The sequence below is a fragment of the Nycticebus coucang genome, chromosome 10, assembly GCF_027406575.1.
Source record: "Nycticebus coucang isolate mNycCou1 chromosome 10, mNycCou1.pri, whole genome shotgun sequence".
In the NCBI taxonomy this organism is placed as follows: Eukaryota; Metazoa; Chordata; class Mammalia; order Primates; family Lorisidae; genus Nycticebus; species Nycticebus coucang.
Genome location: NC_069789.1, coordinates 11773791 through 11794603, shown reverse-complemented (window position 1 = coordinate 11794603; position 20813 = coordinate 11773791). Strand labels below are relative to the sequence as shown.

At 34.1% G+C, this 20813-nt stretch overlaps 1 protein-coding gene across 11 annotated transcripts in view; it reads right to left on the bottom strand.

Annotated features, from left to right (window-relative positions):
• CEP170 (centrosomal protein 170) overlaps window positions 1–20813 on the bottom strand; it is a 125807-nt gene that overhangs the window by 71073 nt on the left and 33921 nt on the right. For all 11 annotated transcript variants that reach the window (XM_053606213.1, XM_053606219.1, XM_053606214.1 and 8 more), the window contains exons 3-6: window positions 19528–19617; window positions 10862–10940; window positions 1676–1734; window positions 1425–1587 (exon numbers count right to left, since the gene is read on the bottom strand). In XM_053606213.1, coding sequence (XP_053462188.1) covers window positions 1425–1587; window positions 1676–1734; window positions 10862–10940; window positions 19528–19617 — 391 coding nt within the window. The remainder of the gene's footprint in view (window positions 1–1424; window positions 1588–1675; window positions 1735–10861; window positions 10941–19527; window positions 19618–20813) is intronic.

The following is a 20813-nucleotide window of genomic DNA, read 5'->3' as shown; positions in this document are numbered from 1 at the left end:
TTGCATAATCTAGAACTGCCTGGTTGACTGATTAAATGAATAAACGAAGTACAGTCTAGAATTCAGGGTCCTCAAACTTTCTAAACAGGGGGCCAGTTCACTGTCCCTCAGATTGTTGGAGGGCTGGATTATAGTTTAAAAAAAAAACTATGAACAAATTCCTATGCCACTGCACATATCTTATTTTGAAGTAAAAAAACAAAATGGGAACAAATACAATCACACCGCTGCATGTGGCCCACGGGCCATAGTTTGAGGACCCCTGAGATAGCTATAAAGTACTCTTAGTATACTGAATAACTATTTGTTAAGATGCTGTTATGATGTTGGACATGACTAAATAAATACAATTTGTACTAGCTAGTATCTAAGTAGCACAACCTGCTTTATATATTGCAATTGTTTTTGTTAAAGTGTGAAACTGGTATATAACTGAATAACTTGTAACAAATGGTCGTTGACTTAAATATTTAGGCACAAAGTGGCATCGGGAGAAGTAGTTTCATGAAACTAGGCAATAATCCCACTAGGGAAGAATGAAACCAGATGGACCAGAAATGGCTCAAGAAGGCTAAATATAAAGGAAGTAGCTGTTTTCTAATTTTCTTAAAACTTGAATTTAAACTACTTGTTAGCAAAACTAACAGATTTTTATTTGTGAAAATGTAGCAATGTCTACTAATTAAAAAAAATTGTTTCTCTTTAAATGGGATTATTTATGTATTTTTAATAGTTCCTGCAACTGTAAATTATATGATGATGCAGCATTATTAGATTTAATTTTTTCCTTTTATTTATTTCTGTTAATTCATAAGAAAATGTAAAAAAATATGAAATAAAAACATTATTAGGTAAACAATACTGTAAGCTGTACAACTGACCGTTGAGTATCTCTGGGTTCCAAATCCATGAATTCAACCAATTGCAGATCAAAAATACTCAGGGGAACAAAATTCTACCAAGTTCCAAAAAGCAAAGCTTAAATTTGCCTCGAGCTAAGTATTATGCTGAATCTACACAAATGAGGAGAAGCACAGACAGCACATGAGCTGTCACAGTAGTCACCATTGAAAGTATAAATACACGCAAATAATGCACATTTGATAGAATTTAATACATTTTATACAAGAAACTTGAGCATCTGTGAATTTTGGCATTTCAAGGCGGTCCTACATCCAGTCCCCTAACAATACAAAGGGAAGAGTGTATTTATTTTCCTTAAATATTTAAACTATATTTACTTCCCTCAAATACCTAAACATATTAAGCTGACCTATGTAAAACTGCCACACATCAATATGCTTTCCAATACATTAAAAACACTTTGAAATCAATATTATAAATCATTTTTATATGGACATGGCCAACTTTTTGAGAAAGCATGCAATGTCTTCAGAATGAAGTACTTTCAGAGGTTCACTTACCCGTGGCTTTTTCCTCAGATTTCAGTGCTTCTGTAGCCTTGTGCTGTACTTCTGTAGCAGCATCTGCTACCTTTGAATCCATGCTTTTGGCACTTGCAGATTTTGATAATTCTGATTCTGAAGATTTCTGGGACAACTGAAGTTGAATGGTAAACTTCTCATGCTATAAAACATATGAAAAAGGAAGTGAAGCATAATGAGGAAAATCAGCCCTCATGAGTAGGTAGGTTTAGCAAAGCAAAAACTTTTACCTTAAGAGCTTCTTCAGGCACCCTCATTTCTCCTCGTACCACAGTAAAAAGATTTGTATGTGAATGGGGCTAAGGAAAAATATAACCTCAAAATTTTGGTAATCAAGCTTAAAATGGTCATCAAATATAATTTAGAAATTGTCCTGTATCACCAGGTAATTACAGCAGAATTATTATATTCTTCTTAATACTTAAAATATACTTATAAATGTGAAAAATTTTCATTTTTAAAGACTAAAATTCTTAAAATCCAGCAAGTATTTCTAACTAAGTAAAAGTGGCCTTCAAGAAGCAAATAACTGGATAAGTAATCAGAGGACAAAGACATTTTCAGTTTTCATTAACAATAATATGACACTACTATGATGAAAAAAAAGCACCTGGATCAAATTATATTGATATCTAATCATAAAAATGTAAAAAGAAATATCTCACAGTAATTTCCCAACAGCAACTCCTAAAGGAATTTGATTACTTGGACTTCACAACCATTGATAAAGATAAAGTTCAGTTTGTAAATGCAAAAGAAATGCTATAATTAGGGTCCTTACAGAAACCACAACCCCCACCAGAGAACTGCAATCAAGGTCGCATTACATTATCAAACAACTAATTCTACACCAAGATTAGATTAGAACCAAGTGAAAGACATAAAGAATGCTTTCATTATTATGTCAAAAAGAACAAAGTCCCTATATATTAAAAAAGATCTATTCACTGAAGAGTGGAGGTCACATTTCCCACCATTACTTAACCCTGTAATGAAAGGACTTTTATAATCATGTACTAAATTCTATTCTTTACCAATTCAGAGCACTCATGACGTCAAGGTAGAAAGCTATAATTATCTATTTGGAGAAAAAGATTTCCAAAGCAGCAAACTTGTTAAGGAGTATTTATTTAGTCTGTTTCTGCTCCTTAAAATAATAAAAACTCATGATTCTTTAGGAATTTTAATAAACTTTGGGAAATTTCATTCATTGATCTTCTTGTTCTATAAAGAACTTGAGGACTGAACAGACAAACCAAAACAAGAATCTAGTTAACTGAACCTCAGTCCAGGGCTTTCCTATCACTTCACATTGCTTCCTATAGCTTTGAAATATTAATATTTTCATTTTTTTTTTGTCATATACATGTGCTGACACTTCCTGGTACATGGAAATATACATCTCTTAACTATTGTGTTATCAGTATGTGTTTCAATGGAAAACACAAATGATTTTAGCTAGTAGTGTGGGTTTTCTGATGCTTCAGTCTTCCCTGCTATGGGAAGGGAGTGCTTGAAAGCTATGTTCCAAGGCTAGTTTGGGTATCTTCTTAGACCTAGACACATTTCAGGTCAGGGAAAACTTGCCAGGGGCCATCTTTACCACTTTAGCTTTATCAAAAAGGTTTCTGTGTCGGGAAAGGAAGAAGACCTCAAGAATTTTCTTGTTTAGGCCATGAATTCAACTGAGAACTCTGGTATAAAAATGAGATTTTGAGACTGCCTTCACCCCAGCGTTTACCCCCAAAGCCACCATCTTCTCAGTGGTGCAGATCTAGGTAGCTAATTTTTTTGGCCAGGTCTGGGTTTGAACCTGCCACCTCTGATAGATGGGGCTAGCACCCTACTCCCTTGAGTCACAGGCGCAGCCCAATCTAGGTAGCTGTTTTTAACTTGCTAATTACTCTTAATGTCAGTAAGTTACAAAAGTTTAAATTCTTGCTTATTAAAAATCAAAATTTTGTAAGTTATTCCACTCTTCTTTAAATAAGACTATTTATATATGACTATCAAAATGCATAAGACTATCAAAGAGCACACTATCAATATTAGCCTCCTTTACCTTAATGACAGAGGAAAATTTTAAACAGTGTCTATTATTCCTATGGGTATAACCTAGAATACAAAGTGTCACATATCATTGTGAACACATCTTTCAAAAATCATATAAAAAACGAAGTCATTAAATAGTTCCTTTAGGGAGATACTAGTCACAAATATGGGCAAAGTTTTTAAAAATTATTTTCTAATATTACATAATCAGCTCTTGCTGCTTGAGACATTTCCAGTGATAAAAGGTTTTGAAAAATACTGTATTCTCAGACAATTAAGATTGGTATTATCGTAATATTCTCTAAAATCAATGATATATTGCTAAGGAAATTGACTCATGGTATTGAAGACACTGTCAGATAAATAAGACTTGAATAAAATTTTATACAAGGAAGCACAGAAAAATAACTTTTCTAAATTAATACATTTATATACATGATTTTAAAAATATGTAAGATAGCTATCCTTAAAAATTCTCTTTAAAGTTATCTAAAAAACTTTTCTTTTTCATTAGGAAAATGGGAAATTTCCTTTATGTAGCTATAATTGATACTGAAATATACATTTATGCTACATTAGATTCCACATGGCATTAACCTGTGGGTCGCAACCACTTTGGGGATCAAATGACCCTTTCACAGGGATCGAACAACCCTTTCACAGGGGTCGCCTAAATACATCCTGCAGATATTTACATTACGATTCATAGCAAAATTACAGTTATGAAGTAGCAATGAAAATAATTTTATGGTTGGGGGTCACCACAATATGTGGAAATAAAAGGTATTTATTAATAAATACCTTTTATTAATAAAAGGTATATATTAATGGGTCACGGCATTAGGAAGGTTGAGAACCACTGTCCTAAAATATGCTAAAGGTCAAAAAAAAAAAAAAGTTAATAGTGCTCTCACTGAGTGGACCCGGGGTGCAGGTGTTTGACACACCTTTTGTGTGTGGGACATAACCACAAGAGGGACTCTAACTAACAAAACTTTAGTTTTGAATTTTTTGACCTGGTTGTTTGTATCCTTACATTAAGCTAAATAAATTTACTTTAAAAAAAAAGTTAATGGCAGAAAATCTTGTAAGGAGATTTTATTGGCTTAGTCTACACCTTCAGAAAAACTATAACATTTTATTTTAGCACATGAGCACCTTTCCAACTTGTAGAAACCCCTTTTCTATAGGAATATAGTTTTCAAACAGCTGATTTTGATTTCTCTATCATTTCATTCTTTAATCCAGAAGTTCATCTCTAGTAATTTCTTATATTTCATTCTTAAACTTTGAAATACCTTTTATTTTTGAAATTTGAAAATGTGTTGTGATTAAGCACATTAATCAGGAAAAATATTAACTTGTCTGAAAGTCCTGAATTTTACTCATTTTTAACTCTCCCTAGATCATTTTAGCGGTTATTATCTGGACTGCCCAGTATACAGTGCTATACATAGTGTTCTAAGAATAGATTAATGATTTTAAATGCTGTGACATGTTTTTCTCTTTTTTCAATCCTTGCTTCTATTAAAATATGATTAACCTAATCATTTTGTGGGCTGTTGTGCAGTAACAACTTGTTTGGGAGAAGATATGAATTACAATTTTAAAAAAGAAAGGACTGGGCTCCTAACTTTTAATGATTTCCATAATGGGGATGATGATGGGTTTCTCATCTCACCCACCTCTTACTATGGCAAGGCATGAAGTTTTAGTCCTTAGCCCTCTCACCAATCTTGATTGATTGATTGCAGTTTTTGGCCAGGGCTGGGTTTGAACCCACCACCTCCAGTATATGGGGCCGGCGCCCTACTCCTTTGAGCCACAGGCACCGCCCAACCTCTCACCAATCTGTATTCACTTGCTTGGTGTTCTCGTTCAGTCTCAATTTTTTAAGTATTATTTACACAGTGAAAATTCTCAAATTTTTGTCTTTAGCCTATTATCTCTTCCCCTGGATTCAATTGGTATACCCAACATGTGGAAATTCAACTCCTCAGACTTCGGGCCAAGATGGAGTAAAAGGAATTGGGGAAAATATGAAAGATGACAGCTGGCATCAGGTAACAAGACAATGATTTTGAGAGAAGGAAAACAAATCAGGTCCAATCACTAACCTCACTCATTACCCTGAGAGAGTTTCTAGGTCACACTGCAAGGAAGAGTAATCCAGGAAGAGCCCAGCAGACTCCCTGAGTTACAGAAGAAATGAAGTTGAGAGTGTAAGTAGACTAATATGACTTAATTCATAGGACTAAATACTAGGGAGAAGCTGCACAGAGAAATTTCCAGAGATCTTCAGGGAGTCTCTCTCAAATATTTGGCTGAGTACAGATAAGTATGTGAGAAAAGTACCCAGGGGCTTGGTCAAGAACCATCAAAAAATATTAGTGACTAAAATACTTGATGTCCAGGGCCAGGAATAAAACCTGCTCCCAATAGCCAGGCTGGAAAGCTTCACGATTCATGAGTCACTAGGTAGAGCCAAAGTTAGCAAATTTTCGGTGAAGAACTAGACAGTAAAAATCTTTTAAGGCCATATAATCTCTGCAGCAACTACTCAACTCTGCTGTGGTAGAGCAAAAGCAGCCATAGAAATAGGAAAATGAGTGGCCATGGTGGTGTTCTAATAAAACAGGCTAAGGGTCAGTTTTGATCAATGGGTTTGCTGACCCTTACAGTATACAGAAAGGTCTTGCCTCCGTAGTGGAGAATAATTAGCTCAGAATAACCGTAGAAACCTACTATATCTTAAACAAAAGACCCAAAGTGATAAAACTGTTGCTAAATAATTCATGTTCCAGAACAAAGCTCAAAAATATTTATAGGGATACAAAACTATATATACAACACAAGGTAAAATTCACAATGTCTGTCATCTAATACAAGATTATGTATGCAAAAATTAATCAAAATCAACCCAGAACACAAATGTTAATTATACTCTACATTTCAGAAAGCTGGAAAATATGAGAAACAAAACCCAAATTGAACATCTAGATATGAAAACGACACTGTGTGAGACGAACATACACTGGATGGATGAACGGTACATTAGATACTGCCAAAGAAAAGATGAGTAAATGTGAAAGCTGAACCATGACAATAATCTAAATCAAAAAATAAAAAAAAAAGCAGCATCATCGAGTTATAGGATAGCTTCTAGCAGCCTAACATACATATAAGTGGAGACCTTAAAAAATATGTAGAAGACAGAAACAAATATTTGAAGAAATAATGAATAAAATTTTTTTCTAAATTTTATACCCTCAATAGATCCCAAGAACAAAAACCATGAAGAAAACTACACTAAGGTCCATCATATTTAAATGGTTCATAAGCAAGGATAAAGAAAACCCACGTGAGAATATAATGAAGCAATGGTTATAATGTTTCCTCTTTACCCAGAAGAGGAACGTCAATGTAGAATTCTATACCTAGTAATAATTTTCAGTAACTAAAGCGAAATAATTTTCCAGACATATGTAAAAGCTGAGATAAAGCAGGTCATTTTATTATGACATAGGGAATGAAATGATCAAGAGGACGCAGTACCCTCAATGTTTATATACTTAGTAACAGCTTCAGATTACAGGTGAAGCAAAAACTTCAAGAACTAAGAGGGAACTGACTCTACAATTACAGCCTGAGATTTCACTAACTCTCAGTAATTGAAAGAACAAGACAACAAATCAATCAAATGTGGAAGACCTGACCAACACTACTAAGCTAACATTTATAGAACATTCCAGCATAATTCAGCAGAATGCACATGCTTTTTAAGTACATATATGGTACATTTACCAAGATAGGCCATATTCTTGGCCACAGAACAATCATTACTGAATTCAAAAGGATTTGAGACATACAAAGTATTTTCTCTGAGGACAATGGAATTAAATAAGAAATCAATAGCAGAAATAACTCTGGTAAACTACCCAAATATTTGGCAACTAAATAACAATCTTTAGATAACCTGTGAATCGAAGAAGGAATTAAAAGGAAAATTAGAAAGTATTTTAAGTATTTATCAACCAGTAATTCGAGGAAAATTTATAGCACTAAACACCCACAGTAGAAAAGAAAGGTCTCAAATGGCCTTGGAAAAAAAAATAATAGAGACAGTAGAAATCAAACATAAAGCAGAAAAAACTTTCGTTGAGATTTTTCCCATTTTTTCTCCACAAAATCTGCTCTACCCACAGAATTCTCTGTCAATTAATGATGACCTCATTTTTCACACTGCATAGACCAAAATGTTGGATTCATCCATGACCCTTCTCTTTCACTCTACATCCAATTTAATCAGAAAATTTCATGGGCTCCATCCTCAAAATACACAAAACATCCTATCATTTCTCACTACCTCCACTTAAACCGGCCTGGTCCAAACCTCCGTTCCTGCTCACTTGTACTACCGTAATAGCTTCCAACTGGTCTTCCTCTTTATATCCCTGCCAACCTCCACCCTTAGTCTTCTTTGAACGAGTGCAGCTCGTAAGTCATCTTGTGGTCCAATGCCTCCGATTTCACTCCGAATAAAAGTCAATATAATAGCCTACCAGGGCTGATACATTCTGGTTCCCAATACACTCATGTTCTTTCTTGTTACAACAACGCTGCTTTTTAAATGCTATTCCTCAAACATGCCAGTGTGTTCCCACTGAGTCCTTTGCACTTTATTTTTCCATCTCCTTAAAAAGGAATGTCTGCAGATGGCCAGTTCCTTCAATTTCTCCATATCATTGCTCTAGTGCTGGCTTCTCGGTGAGTCTTCATGAATATCCTTTTTAAAGTTGTAGCACCCTACTCTCCAACACTGGCTCCTTACATTCCCCTTTCACATTTTTTTTTTTTTTTTTTTGCAGTTTTGGCTGGGCAGGCTTGAACCCACCACCCCTGGTACATGGGGCTGGTGCCTTACTCCTTGAGCCACAGTTACCACCCTCCCCTTTCACATTTTGTTACCATAGAATTCATCACCCTTTAATACGCTCTCTTGGTATGTGAACTGTCAGCTCCCTCCAATCCTGTTAAAGTGTCATAAGCTCCAAGTGGACAGTGATGATGGTCTGTGTATTCACTACTGTACCCTCAAACGACTAAGACTATGCCTGTAGACATTAAACAACTGTGAAATGAGTAAAACTAGGCTTCCTTATTTGCCACATTTTTGAACACCTGAAGATTTATTAGCTGTTTTAAGGTTTACCTTGATTACTGTTGCACTTCTATATCCTTCATGAGTTTACTGCCATTTTAAAAAGTTAGATATTTCACTGAGTATGTGCTTTTCCAAATTACTTAATTTCTCTAGTTAGAAAGAGAGAGTTCTGGTAGATAAATTATGTTGTCTAGTTTGGTTTCAATTCATGTTAAAATGCTCCTTCTATTACTGTAGAATTTTAAGGTTTTTTTTGTCTTGTATTGTTTTTGAGACAGAGTCTCACTCTGTTGCCCCAGGTGCCCTGGACTCACTCTTGTTCACAGCAACCTCAAACTACTGGGTTCAAGCGATCCTCCTGGTTCAGCCTCCTGAATAGCTGGGACTGCAGCCACAATGCCTACCTGGCTAAATTTTTTTCCCCATTTTTAGTAGTGATGAGGTTTCCCTCTTGCTCAGGCTGGTCTTGAACTCTGGAGCTCAAGCAATGCTTCCCCCTTGGCCTCACAGAAGCCTTCTTGACCTGGCCTGATCTGGAATTTTAGTTAGAATAGCTTTTCACTCCAAGGTACAGCAATTTGTAAATTGGCCATTAAGATTAATTCTAATACATATAAAACACAACAATTTCTTCAATACATAAATACAAAACAAATACATGCTTTTAAAATTTATATCACATAATAAAATTTCTGCCACTATGACAGATGCTACTTTAAAATAATAAAATTAACTGAGCATGTGGAAAGTAGTTCCAGCTCAACACTAACTATACAACCTTGAAAAGGTCCTTTGGGACAAAATATTTATCCTGGTAATTTTAAACAAAGGCTGGTATATAAAGGAGAAGTATGAGTTTGTCATTAAGAAATCAGTGTACAATCTGTAAAATGGTGAGTGTTTTCTCAACTAGTTTCTTCTTGATTTAAAATTCAAATTTAACTTCATAGAGTTTAATTAAAACTGGAATTTCCTCAAGTTTGAAAACAATTGATGTCAAATGGATTAAAGGACAACTTAATTCAAAATATACTTGTATTTGTTTTTTGACAAAACATAAACTGGTGGAAAATGACCCATTCACCAAGGCTTTGATGCTAATTCTTAATTGTTTTTATGTGACATATTTCTTAAATATTTAAAATGCACAACAAATTAAATATTAATATTTAATGGTTTGATTTTTCTGTATGTTGACTTTTTGAATATTCCTTTGTATGATCCTTTGGCTCAAGTGTGAGCATTATAAGATATGTCACAAACTTTTTTATTTATAATTTTTCATACAATTTTAAGAAACAATTTTATTTAATACATTTACTTTGAGCACCAACTCTACTTAGGTGAGATTATAATTTTTCTGTTAGTGACAAAGTCCATCCACATTGCCAATATATTTAATACATTCTTTATTACCAAAGCCCAAATTTAGGAAATTAAAAAAACAAAACTCAAGAAAAACATTCAACATAATACAGAATCTGTGTTTTGATTAAATATAAATAAGCATTTTCTATAAAACTTTTTCCCTTGTGTAAAGAAAAATGTTTTTATTCGTCTTCCTTTTCTTCACCATTCTTCATGGTACCCTAGGTAGTATGTTTGTAATACAGTCATATTCTATTTAGCTATTAGACTCCTATTTTCAAACAAAATAATTTTAAATACATATTAAATATACAATGTGCATTATGGGAGAAGGCAAAGGACACTTAAAAGTTTGAATTAAATAGGCAACATAGATGTAATATATACAAACATGAAGGGAAGGGATAAAAGAAAAGGTAAGTTTAAATTCTCACACTCCTCCCAGGAGGTTGATTTGTACATTATGATCTACTTGAAAACAATCCCTGGGCTGGACTAAAATTAAATAATCCCCTATCCCGTTATACTCTTTTGATACCCAGATAACATATCCAAAGCATTGCAGGAAGACTAATGCTGAAACTATATAGAGAAAGAAAAATGGAAAGAAGCTGAGTCCATCAACTTCTCCAGGATTATTTTTAGTAACAGGCAAAATAACTAAGAAAAAAATTGTTTTTCAATATGTATTTTAGTATGGAAAGACACCCAATTAACTGAGATTTCTAGCATATTGGCATCGGGAATTCTTATGTCTCAAGAAATGTTAATTTACACCATAATAAATATTTTTGAATAAATTTAATCAATGCACAAAATCATATAAGGATATCATATCCAAATCTCAGCTTATCTTCAAGTTTCAAGGTGATGTAAGTCTGTTCTGGAATCCTTACGTCGTTCACAAAGGTCTATAAGTAAAAAAAAAAAAAGTTATGTTACATATAAAGTATTAATTCTTACATTCCAGACAAGCAAATTCTCAAATCTAATACCTAAAAGTATATATTGTATGCTGGTTAACACAGTTTACTGGTAAAACACAAAGAACCTGGTGTTGCCCAGATGAATTTAGGCATTTGCTATACAGTTCCTAAAAGGGATGCCAGGAAAGCCCCTAAGCTAAAGCTGGCAGTCATGAAGAGTAAAACAGTAAACCCTGAATATATATATATACAATGAGGGTTCAATGGACCTCATTTTTGCTTCTTTGAAATTCTATTTGTGAGGATTGGTATTTCATTAATCCTATTCTGAAAATTATTCCAAAGAACAAAAATAAAATTTACTTTCAGAAAAAGATTTATTCTTACTCTGTTTTCTGTCACATGGGTTCTTTGGATCCTTTCATGAATCTAAGATACACTATGGGATCTTAGTGATTTTACTTTACCTCTAAGTTGAAATTCTACTTCAACATCCTAGTAACTACTTCAATTCTTCTCAATTATTTTTTTTTACTTTTTTTCTATTAAGACACAGGGTCTTAAGTCTGTTGCGCAGGCTAGAGTAAAGTGGTATGACCCATAGCTCACTCATAGGAATACAGACATGCGCCACCACACCACAAGGCTGATTTTTAAAATGTTTTTGTAGAGGTGGAGGTCTCCCTATGTTGCTCAGATAGGTCTCAAATTCCTGTGCTCAAGCTATCCTTCTGCCTCAGCCTCCCATCAAAGTGCTGGGATTATAACCAAGAGCCACTGTGCTAGCCAATTATTTCTAATAATACTGAAAATGACTAAACTATTAAAACAAAAGAATAACCAAAATACTTAGAACAGTGCTATCCAACAGAAATACATTACAACCCACAAATAAAGCCATATATATACATTTTCTAATGGGCACACAAAAAAGGTAACAGAAAGAGGTGAGATTAGTTTTAATAATATATTTATATTTTAGCCCAATATATCTAAAACAGTAACATTTCAATACATAAAAATATAAAAACTAAGAAGATACTTTACAATCTTAATACTACATCTTTGAAATTTAGACATCACCTTTCAAGTGCTCAATACACACACATGGCTAGGGGCTATTGTTAGGGGAAAGCAAGCACAGAACTAAAAGGCTGATGCAATAGTGAAATCATCATTATTTTATCATTCTTCAGTTCTCTTACTGCAATGTCCAAAATACTGCATCATCTTTCCAAGAAAATATAAAAGACATCTGGAGACACTATCTTTATACATACTGGGTTTTGTAGCTATTAGAGCACAGTTGAAAATTCAGAATTTTTAATTTAACATTCATAAAGCCAAAGAGAAGAGGAAGATATTTCACAATCATAAGATAAATACAAAGAGACAGCAGCACACTTGACTATGATAATAATGATAAAACTGATAGCATAAGGAAAATTGCCAGATACTGTGTCTTCAGATGCAGATAATCTTAAATGAATTTGCTAATTCAAGAATCAATTAGCAAATTGATTAAATTAGCAAATTATCAATTAGCAAATTAGCACAGGGGTGGCACCTGTGGCTCAAGGAGTAGGGTATTGACTCATATGCCAGAGGTGGCGGGTTCAAACCTGGCCCCGGCCAAAAACTGCAACAAACAAACAAACAAAATCAATGAGAAAACAAATGTTTCCAAGAAAAAAATTAAAGTATTTTCATACAGTTATTCCTTCAATAAGAATCATCTAACATTCTTCAGCAAGAACCTGAACCATTTTGTACTTTAAAAGGAATTTTGACAGTATATTCTTTTCAGATTGATGTTTAGGTTCCAATAGTTATTTGATACAGCATGTAAGTGGACAAACCTAAGCATCTATACAAAGATAACTAGAAGGAAAGATATGATATAGAAATAAAATTACTGGATTGAACTTGTAATTACTGTTTATAATTCAAAAAATAAAAAACGTTTGCAATTATAAAAGAAAGATGATGACTATCCTCTTAACAAAATGATAAGCCATTGAAGTTTAAAACCACTGTGTTTTGACCTGCACAAACAAGAAGAACCACAAATATGCTGGAACCAACCAGAAATGTATAGTACTTAAGATCTGGAATCAACATTTATAAAAAAGATGTATGTCTCAAGTAAATACATGTCAACTGATGAGCAAACTAATTGTATTCAAAGAACATTGCCTATTTTGTGTATTATAAACCTTTAAAAACCAAGAAAATATGAAATAATTTGAGTTTTCATGTCTAATTTTTATTACAATTTTAAGTTATCTTAATTCCCTTCTTATTTTTAAAAATTATTTGTAAAACAACATACAAAGGTCTAACAATTAAGCATATAAACTCATCATAGAAAAAGCACTACATACCTCATTGCTGAGTATCACTATGGTCACCTTTGAAATATTCCCCTCAGGAAACCATACTCTGATGCTAGCACCTAGTCCACGCTTCAAAGCAATTTTGGAATTCTTTTTCTGGAATAACCATCAGACCTCTGACAATTAAGTTCACAACATTTCCACTGTGCACTTATGTTGGCAGCACTGTACAAACAACTTGGAAAAGTTTATAACCTTGGTATATCAGTGTCTCACAGATGTGTTTGTATTAATGTGTAGCAGTGTCTTGCTGAGTGGCATTCATTATGGTTGTTGCATGTTTTTGTGTACAGTATTACAACAGCTCTGATGGTCATTCCAGAAAAAGAATTCCAAAATGGCTTTGAAGTGTGGACTAGGTGCTGACATTGGTGCATAGCCTCTCAAGGGCAGTACTTTGAAGGTGACCATAGTGATATTCAGCAATGAGGTATGTGTAGTACTTTTACTAGGATAAGTTCACGAACTTGTCAGACTTTCTATGTTCCATGTATATTAAAAAATAAACAGGGCCCACTGGACATATATGGTAAATGGTAACAACTATTTTTCCTGGCATTCTGGGAGTTAAAGACCTACAGGAGTATCCAACCTGAAGCCTGCCAGTGGGTCACATGCTAATTATTTAAGGATTGCTTTGTATCTGTGGCATCTGGTATCATGAAAAGTCTGCATAGACTTTTTTTGTTGCTCTTCAGCTTTCGCCATTGTTTGTGTATGTAATGTGTGGCCCAAGGCAACTACTATTCTTCCAATTTGTGGCAGAGAAGAAAGACAGTTGGACACCCCTCGCTTGATTTCTAGAACACAGAACAAATGTTATGCTTAATTGCTTGAGATACAGACATCATATAAATAACCAACAAGTTTTTCTTTGATAAACTGAAATTTTAAAAATTACTGTACTCTGTCCTTTTTTAATTTCATTTTTTCCATCTTCTATGTTATTGGATTTGAGATGGCCAGAATAGCATGTTTGAGAAGACATCCTTTACAGTGAAGAAGTTTAGAAGGAACGTGAATGATATGTACAGTAAAATATATAAGGAGTTTAGGTTATTATCCCCTCAAGTCTTTATGCACAATTAGCTCTTTGTAACTTGTTATAAAATGCCAATTTCTAAATATACAAAAGAAATTAGAAAAGTTGACATTTTAATGCTAAGCACAAATATATGGATGGAGACAGTTGTGAGTAATCCTAAATGATAAGCTTGCAACATACTTTACAGAAAGGTTGAAATAATAATATTTAAAAAAATTAAGGCCTTGGGCGGCACCTGTGGCTCAGTCGGTAAGGCGCCGGCCCCATATACCAAGGGTGGCGGGTTCAAACCCGCCCTGGCCAAAACTGCAACCAAAAAATAGCCAGGCGTTGTGGCAGGCGCCTGTAGTCCCAGCTACTCGGGAGGCTGAGGCAAGAGAATCGCTTAAGCCCAGGACTTGGAAGTTGCTGTGAGCTGTGTGAGGCCACGGCACTCTACCGAGGGCCATAAAGTGAGACTCTGTCTCTACAAAAAAAAAAAAAAAAAATTAAGGCCTCTGGGATTTATAAATTTTAATTTCAGGCTTATTTCCAAAATGAATATTTCAGAGTATTTTAATAAAACCTACATCTTTACTGAAGTATTCTAACTATACAGTCATGCATCAGCTTAATGACAGAACTTCTGACAAATGCGTCAGTAGCCAATTTCTTCATTGTACAAACATCACAGAAATTACGATACTTACACAAACCTAGAGGGTACGGTGTACTACACACCTAGGCTAATAAGCTAGTCTTTATAGCTTATTGCTCTACAAATCTGTATACAAGGTGACTGTACTGAATACTACAGGCAATTGTAACAAATCACTAAAGATAGGAACTTTTTAGCTCCACTATAAACTTATGAGAACACCAATGTATATGCAATCCATCATTGATCAAAATGTCATTATGGGGCTAGCTATAATTACAAAACAGAAAAGTGGAGGAAAATTATGGAAGAGAGCAAAAGAATAAAAGGAAATATCAAACTCACTGATGTCTGGTGTGTAGAAGATAAACAACCAGGTACACTGTGTAAGAGAAATGCTACAGTTATGAGCCAATTTTATTTAAAACTGTCTCTAATAACCTAAAACATCGTATTTTCCCAAAAAGCCTAACACGACCTATAAAATCCATTTAAAGTTTAAGACTGCTTTACTCTCTTAAATATTAAGTGCCTGGTATGCGTTTAACACGAGTACTAGGCACTTTCAGAGATCAGGAAACAATTTTAACACACAGCCATTTATGACAGAAATATTCCCTAAAGTCTAAAAAGGCTTAGGAAATATGAACCAGACAAAAGTTTCAGCTCACAAAAATGGAAGTAAAAATATCTAGGAGAAAATTGGTCTCCTAAAGGTCTAAAATTACAAAAGGAATACAGAAAATTCAAAGAGCAATGGGAAAAAACCATTTCAGTAGATCAAATATGAAATATTCTAATAAATGAGATACGGCAAGAAAAATAAGCTTTGTTTCTATGTTAGCGTCATTTGACCACATCTCTACTTGATAGGACAGATAAATAAAATGAGGCGCAGAATAAAGTAACAAATTCTCCGACTAAAAACCTCTAAGCCCTAGAAGCAAACCAAACTAAATAAATATCTACTTAATTTACATACAACTAAATCACATAATTGATGGTATAATATCATATAACCAGGTATATTGATGATCTGGGAAACTAAACAGAGTGGGTAAGAGCACAACCACATCAATCACTTTGCCAGCTTCAAACACCTCCTCTTCTTCCCCAATCCTTCCTTTCATAGCTTTAGTAAGGACCACTCTCCACCCTACACCACACAGGTCTGATGCTGGCAGGAACTCCAGTGTAATGAACGGGGACACAGTGGGGGGACTAGGATATAGCTTGCTGAAGGGGAGGTCTAGTAATAGAAGGCAGGGTTGGAATGGGATGAGGTGCTACTGCAGAGGCACAGTGGCTATCACAGGGACTGTGATAAGTGCTCAGTGGAAGGAGGCAGGAGAAACTGGAGACAAACTAGGGTTTCCACCGAAAGATAATCTTTAAGGGGACTGCAGTTAACGGCCCACAGAAACGTCAGCAACAGAAACGGTTCCAGCCTCCTCAGACACAGCAACCTCAATTCTGGTGGCAATTACATAAATTGTAAATCTTGGTCCCTGGAGAGTGTATTTTGGGGTAGGGTGAAAGGGAGTAAGAGCAGAAGTGATCATTTCTAAGTTGAATTTAGTTGGTATGTGAGTGTTTAAAAAAATATAATAGTATTTTCTTTGAAAAGAATAGAGGCTACTGGGGACTAACCTTTTCTTAACTGCTGTTTGTACAGCTATTGAATGTTTACTATGCACTGTCCCAGGTGTTTAAAATTATCAACTGATTTCTATTTTCACAACAACCTCTGAGGTAACTAAAACTCATTATTTCAACTTTTAAACACTGAGGAAGCAAAGAAATCCAGTAACTTACCCAAACTTGCATCATTAGTAAGAATTTAAGCTGGGCTCATAAGATACTATACTGTTATCTTCCCACCTCTGAAATTGCCACTTTTAACCTGATACTCAAATAACTAGAATAATATGAATATTAACAGTAAATAGGCTGTAAATAATATTTATAAATTCTCTTTTAAATAAAATGTACAATAGTTGGTAGTTTATAGACTTTTGGTATTATTTGGTTACCAAAGTCCTTTGTAAAGGCATGTTTCTTAGGTTGTTATTTTGGGCAACAGCACATTTATCATTTGTCTAGTTCTCTAAAGCTAATTTATAGTAGGCACACACTCACATGTTCTGTCACATTCAATGCCCATAAACAATACTACAGAGCAAAAGTTATTTTGCTATTTTATAACTGAAGCAATATTTTGCATTGCATCTTTATATTTATAAACTTCAACTCCTGTATTTTCATATTCATCAGGATATAATATAAATATATATGAGAAAACTGAATTTCAGAGAGGAAGTGATTTATCCTAGGTTACAAAGCTGGTGAATTACAGATCTGAGATTCAAATACAGGTCCCAACTTAGAGTTCAAATTGCAGATGTTACTCTTTATGGGTTATTATCTTTCATAAGATATGGGTTATTATCTTTCATAAGATTGAGTATAATCAAATTATAAATTCTTTTTTATAATATAGAGAAATATAGTTCATATTTCATCTTTTTATAACAAGAAATAATTTTCAAATGGTATCACAATTTTTTAATAGACTAAAATACTGATGTATATCTCACAATTATTTTCCAAGATATTATGGTAAAGGCACATAAGAACAGCATTGTCATCAAGATGAAAATATTTAGGAGAGAGGGGAGAAAGGAGAGGAGAAAGGAAGGGAGGGGGATTGTTAAGCTCTCACCTAATGTGCACAATTTAATGGTATACAGCACAGCGTCTGGGTAAAGGGCTCAACTACTAACTTGAACTTTACCTTAGAAATGCAATGTAACCTAATCATTTGTACCCTTATATTAACATTGTTAAAATATTTCACACATAAAAGTAGATGAAAATTTATCTCTATAAAATCCTTCAAAAATAGGGGCAGCGCCTGTGGCTCAAGGAGTAGGGTGCCGGTCCCATATGCTGGAGGTGGCAAGTTCAAACCCAGCCCTGGCCAAAAAAAAAAAAAAAATCCTTCAAAAATAAAAAGCTAATTCAATTTTCTACTTGAAAAAAATTGATTGGGTTCATGCACTGTGCGGAGAGCCCTGTGCTAGGCACCATGGTCACAGAAGTGGAAGGTACATGAATCTATTTAAGAGCTCATAATTCAGCAAAGCTGTAAAGGTAGATTTAATAAGCTTATTGTTGTGGAGAAAGAAGAGTAATTCTAGTAAATAGGAGCTGCGAATCAAAATTGCCAACTTGCCTCATGTTAAGGACAGTGTTTATCTATTTGCCCAGTTCCTTTATTTCAATCCTTTCAACATGTTAACATAAGCTAGTTAATATTCCTAAATATAAGGAAGGGTCTTTTCTTTGATCCCCTCAGGAAGGGGTGGGATTTGAGTTTTACTTTTAAATACAAGCAAAACATTTATAAATGGCAAAGGAATAAGAAGAACTACGAGACTGAAGAAAACCTAACAAATTATATGGAGGAGAAAGTGTAGTAGGAGGACCACTGTTCTGGAGGTACGGCAAAAGAAAAAGTGGTAAGAGCGTGAAACTGGAAAAGTGGGTAGTGCCACTAAAGAATATAGACTTAATTCTCCATGTGCGATGGGGAAAAGAATCTCAAAGAATAAATATCAAAGTTCTTCAGTAACAGGCCAATTAAGAACTGGCAAAAACATAAAACGAATAGTTTTACCACTGCCTGCTTTTCTATTAACGTTTAATGTACCTTCTGAAAAGCAGTAGCAGTTTGAAGCAGTTAGGATATATTTTTAGTTTCTGTTAAATCCACCTTAAGAATTTCAATGGGACAATACTGTATTTGCTAGTGCTAACAAGGCCAAAAGAAAAATGAAGAAATTGAAATAAGATTGTTCATGCATTATTTTAGCATTCTCTTATAGTCTATGGCTACTTATATTTTGCCAAATATAGAAAGACTAAATGAAGAGATAAAATATTCATTGCAGTAATACAAAAGTATCTTCAGAGTATGGATTCAAAGAAGCAATAATGAACACTAGGGTTTAGATATGTATGTATTTGTCAAGGTAAAGGTTAGGTTTCACTTTTTTTCAATCCTAGGGAAGGTCATACACTATGTGGCACCAAACTACCCGCCCATTTTTATTTTCTTAAGTTAACCTACACTTCTCTGTCTCCAAGAATGAATTTTTGCTGTTTTTCCACATATAAATTCCAGCCATATAATGAAATCAAGCTTAGGTCTCAACTCCTTAAAGAAGTCTTCTTTGACCATTATAGACAATAATCATCAAGCTCTTTTCAATTCCTATAAGTTTATTTTGTTTATACAATTTCTTGGGAGAATGAGCTAGTTTCATATTCTATTATATGGTTTGCTAAGTGCTATGTACCTAGGAAGCATTTAAAAGTAAAATATAAACTAAAGAAAAAAAAAGAAGTATAAATACAAAATGTAATCTGATTTCTCTTCTTACAGTATTAAACAAATGTTCAAATAAAATATAAAATAAACCCTTAACTTACCCCATTCAGGCTGCCCAAATCTTTCACCAAATGTTCATCTGTAGAGGCATCATAATTGATTACAGCATGTTGCTTATCCACACTACGAGACTGAAAGCAATTTTTTAGGTTAACAAATATTAAAAAAAACCTAGAAAAATGGCAATCAAAAGATTTTTGGCTAGATATCTAATACATATCAATAGGATAACAGATAAGTATTGGCAAATACACAAGTAAAATTGGGTTAAATGAGATTTAAATTGTGCTACTCTACAATACAAATCTGGCAACACTTCCCAAAGAGGAAAGCAGCCAAATCTTCAAGATATTCTTTTCTGCTAAATTCACATGTTCTACTTTTGAGTAAAATTTTATCAGCTGACTTTGTTGAGTGTATCAAATTATAATAATTTTATATAATTTGGAAATATTATGCAGAAATCATGTGAACCATAATTCATAATGTTTTGTGAATCTTAGTGTAAACAAATTTACCTAGAGAAAATTTTCTTCTTTTACTACTAAAAACAACAGCATAAATTGTGTAGAGTCCAAAGATTTAGCGAAAATGAACACAATGTGCTATGCTTCTGAACAAAATTATCCTCACTTAAAATATGGGTTCTAAAACTGGAATTCATGGACAGCTCTAAGGGGTAAAGAGAGACAGGTTAAAAAAAGAAATTATAATGGCAAAGTATGGTTTTTGAAAACTGCTTTTAAGTCTCTTTCAAAGTACATACACATTCTCTAGAGAGCTTAGTGAGTTGTTTGTAGATGGAAGCATCTGAAAAATCAACTATAAGCTTATGACAATTGTTATTGAAAATACCACTATAATCACAAGAAGAAATAGTCTGAATCTAAACTTGCTAACCATTTATTACAGGGTTACGATGTGAACCTCAGTATACTAAAAGCAAAGGGAGTTATTCTCATGACACAATGCCTGATAAGAACTTGGCAAGGCAATACTGCTCTGCTTAAGTATCCCAAGTCCTTTCACTGAGGTTAAAATATATGAAGTCTTTAATAAAACACACAAGACCCTCCAACATTTGGATACTTCTAGAAGGCTCCCAGGTCTGAATCTCTCAAAATGTTTGTCTTCAAATCCTACATATAAACTCCAAGAAACTAATTTAATCACCCAAGCAAACACTGAATGGCATGCTATCTTCAATATCACATCCTCGACTACGTTCCGCCCACCCTTCTAGAACCCCATCTTGTATATTATTCACCTCAAGTGGTTTTCTCTATGACGTCTTCAGATTTCTGAGCCCTGCAATTTCCTGAAGGTA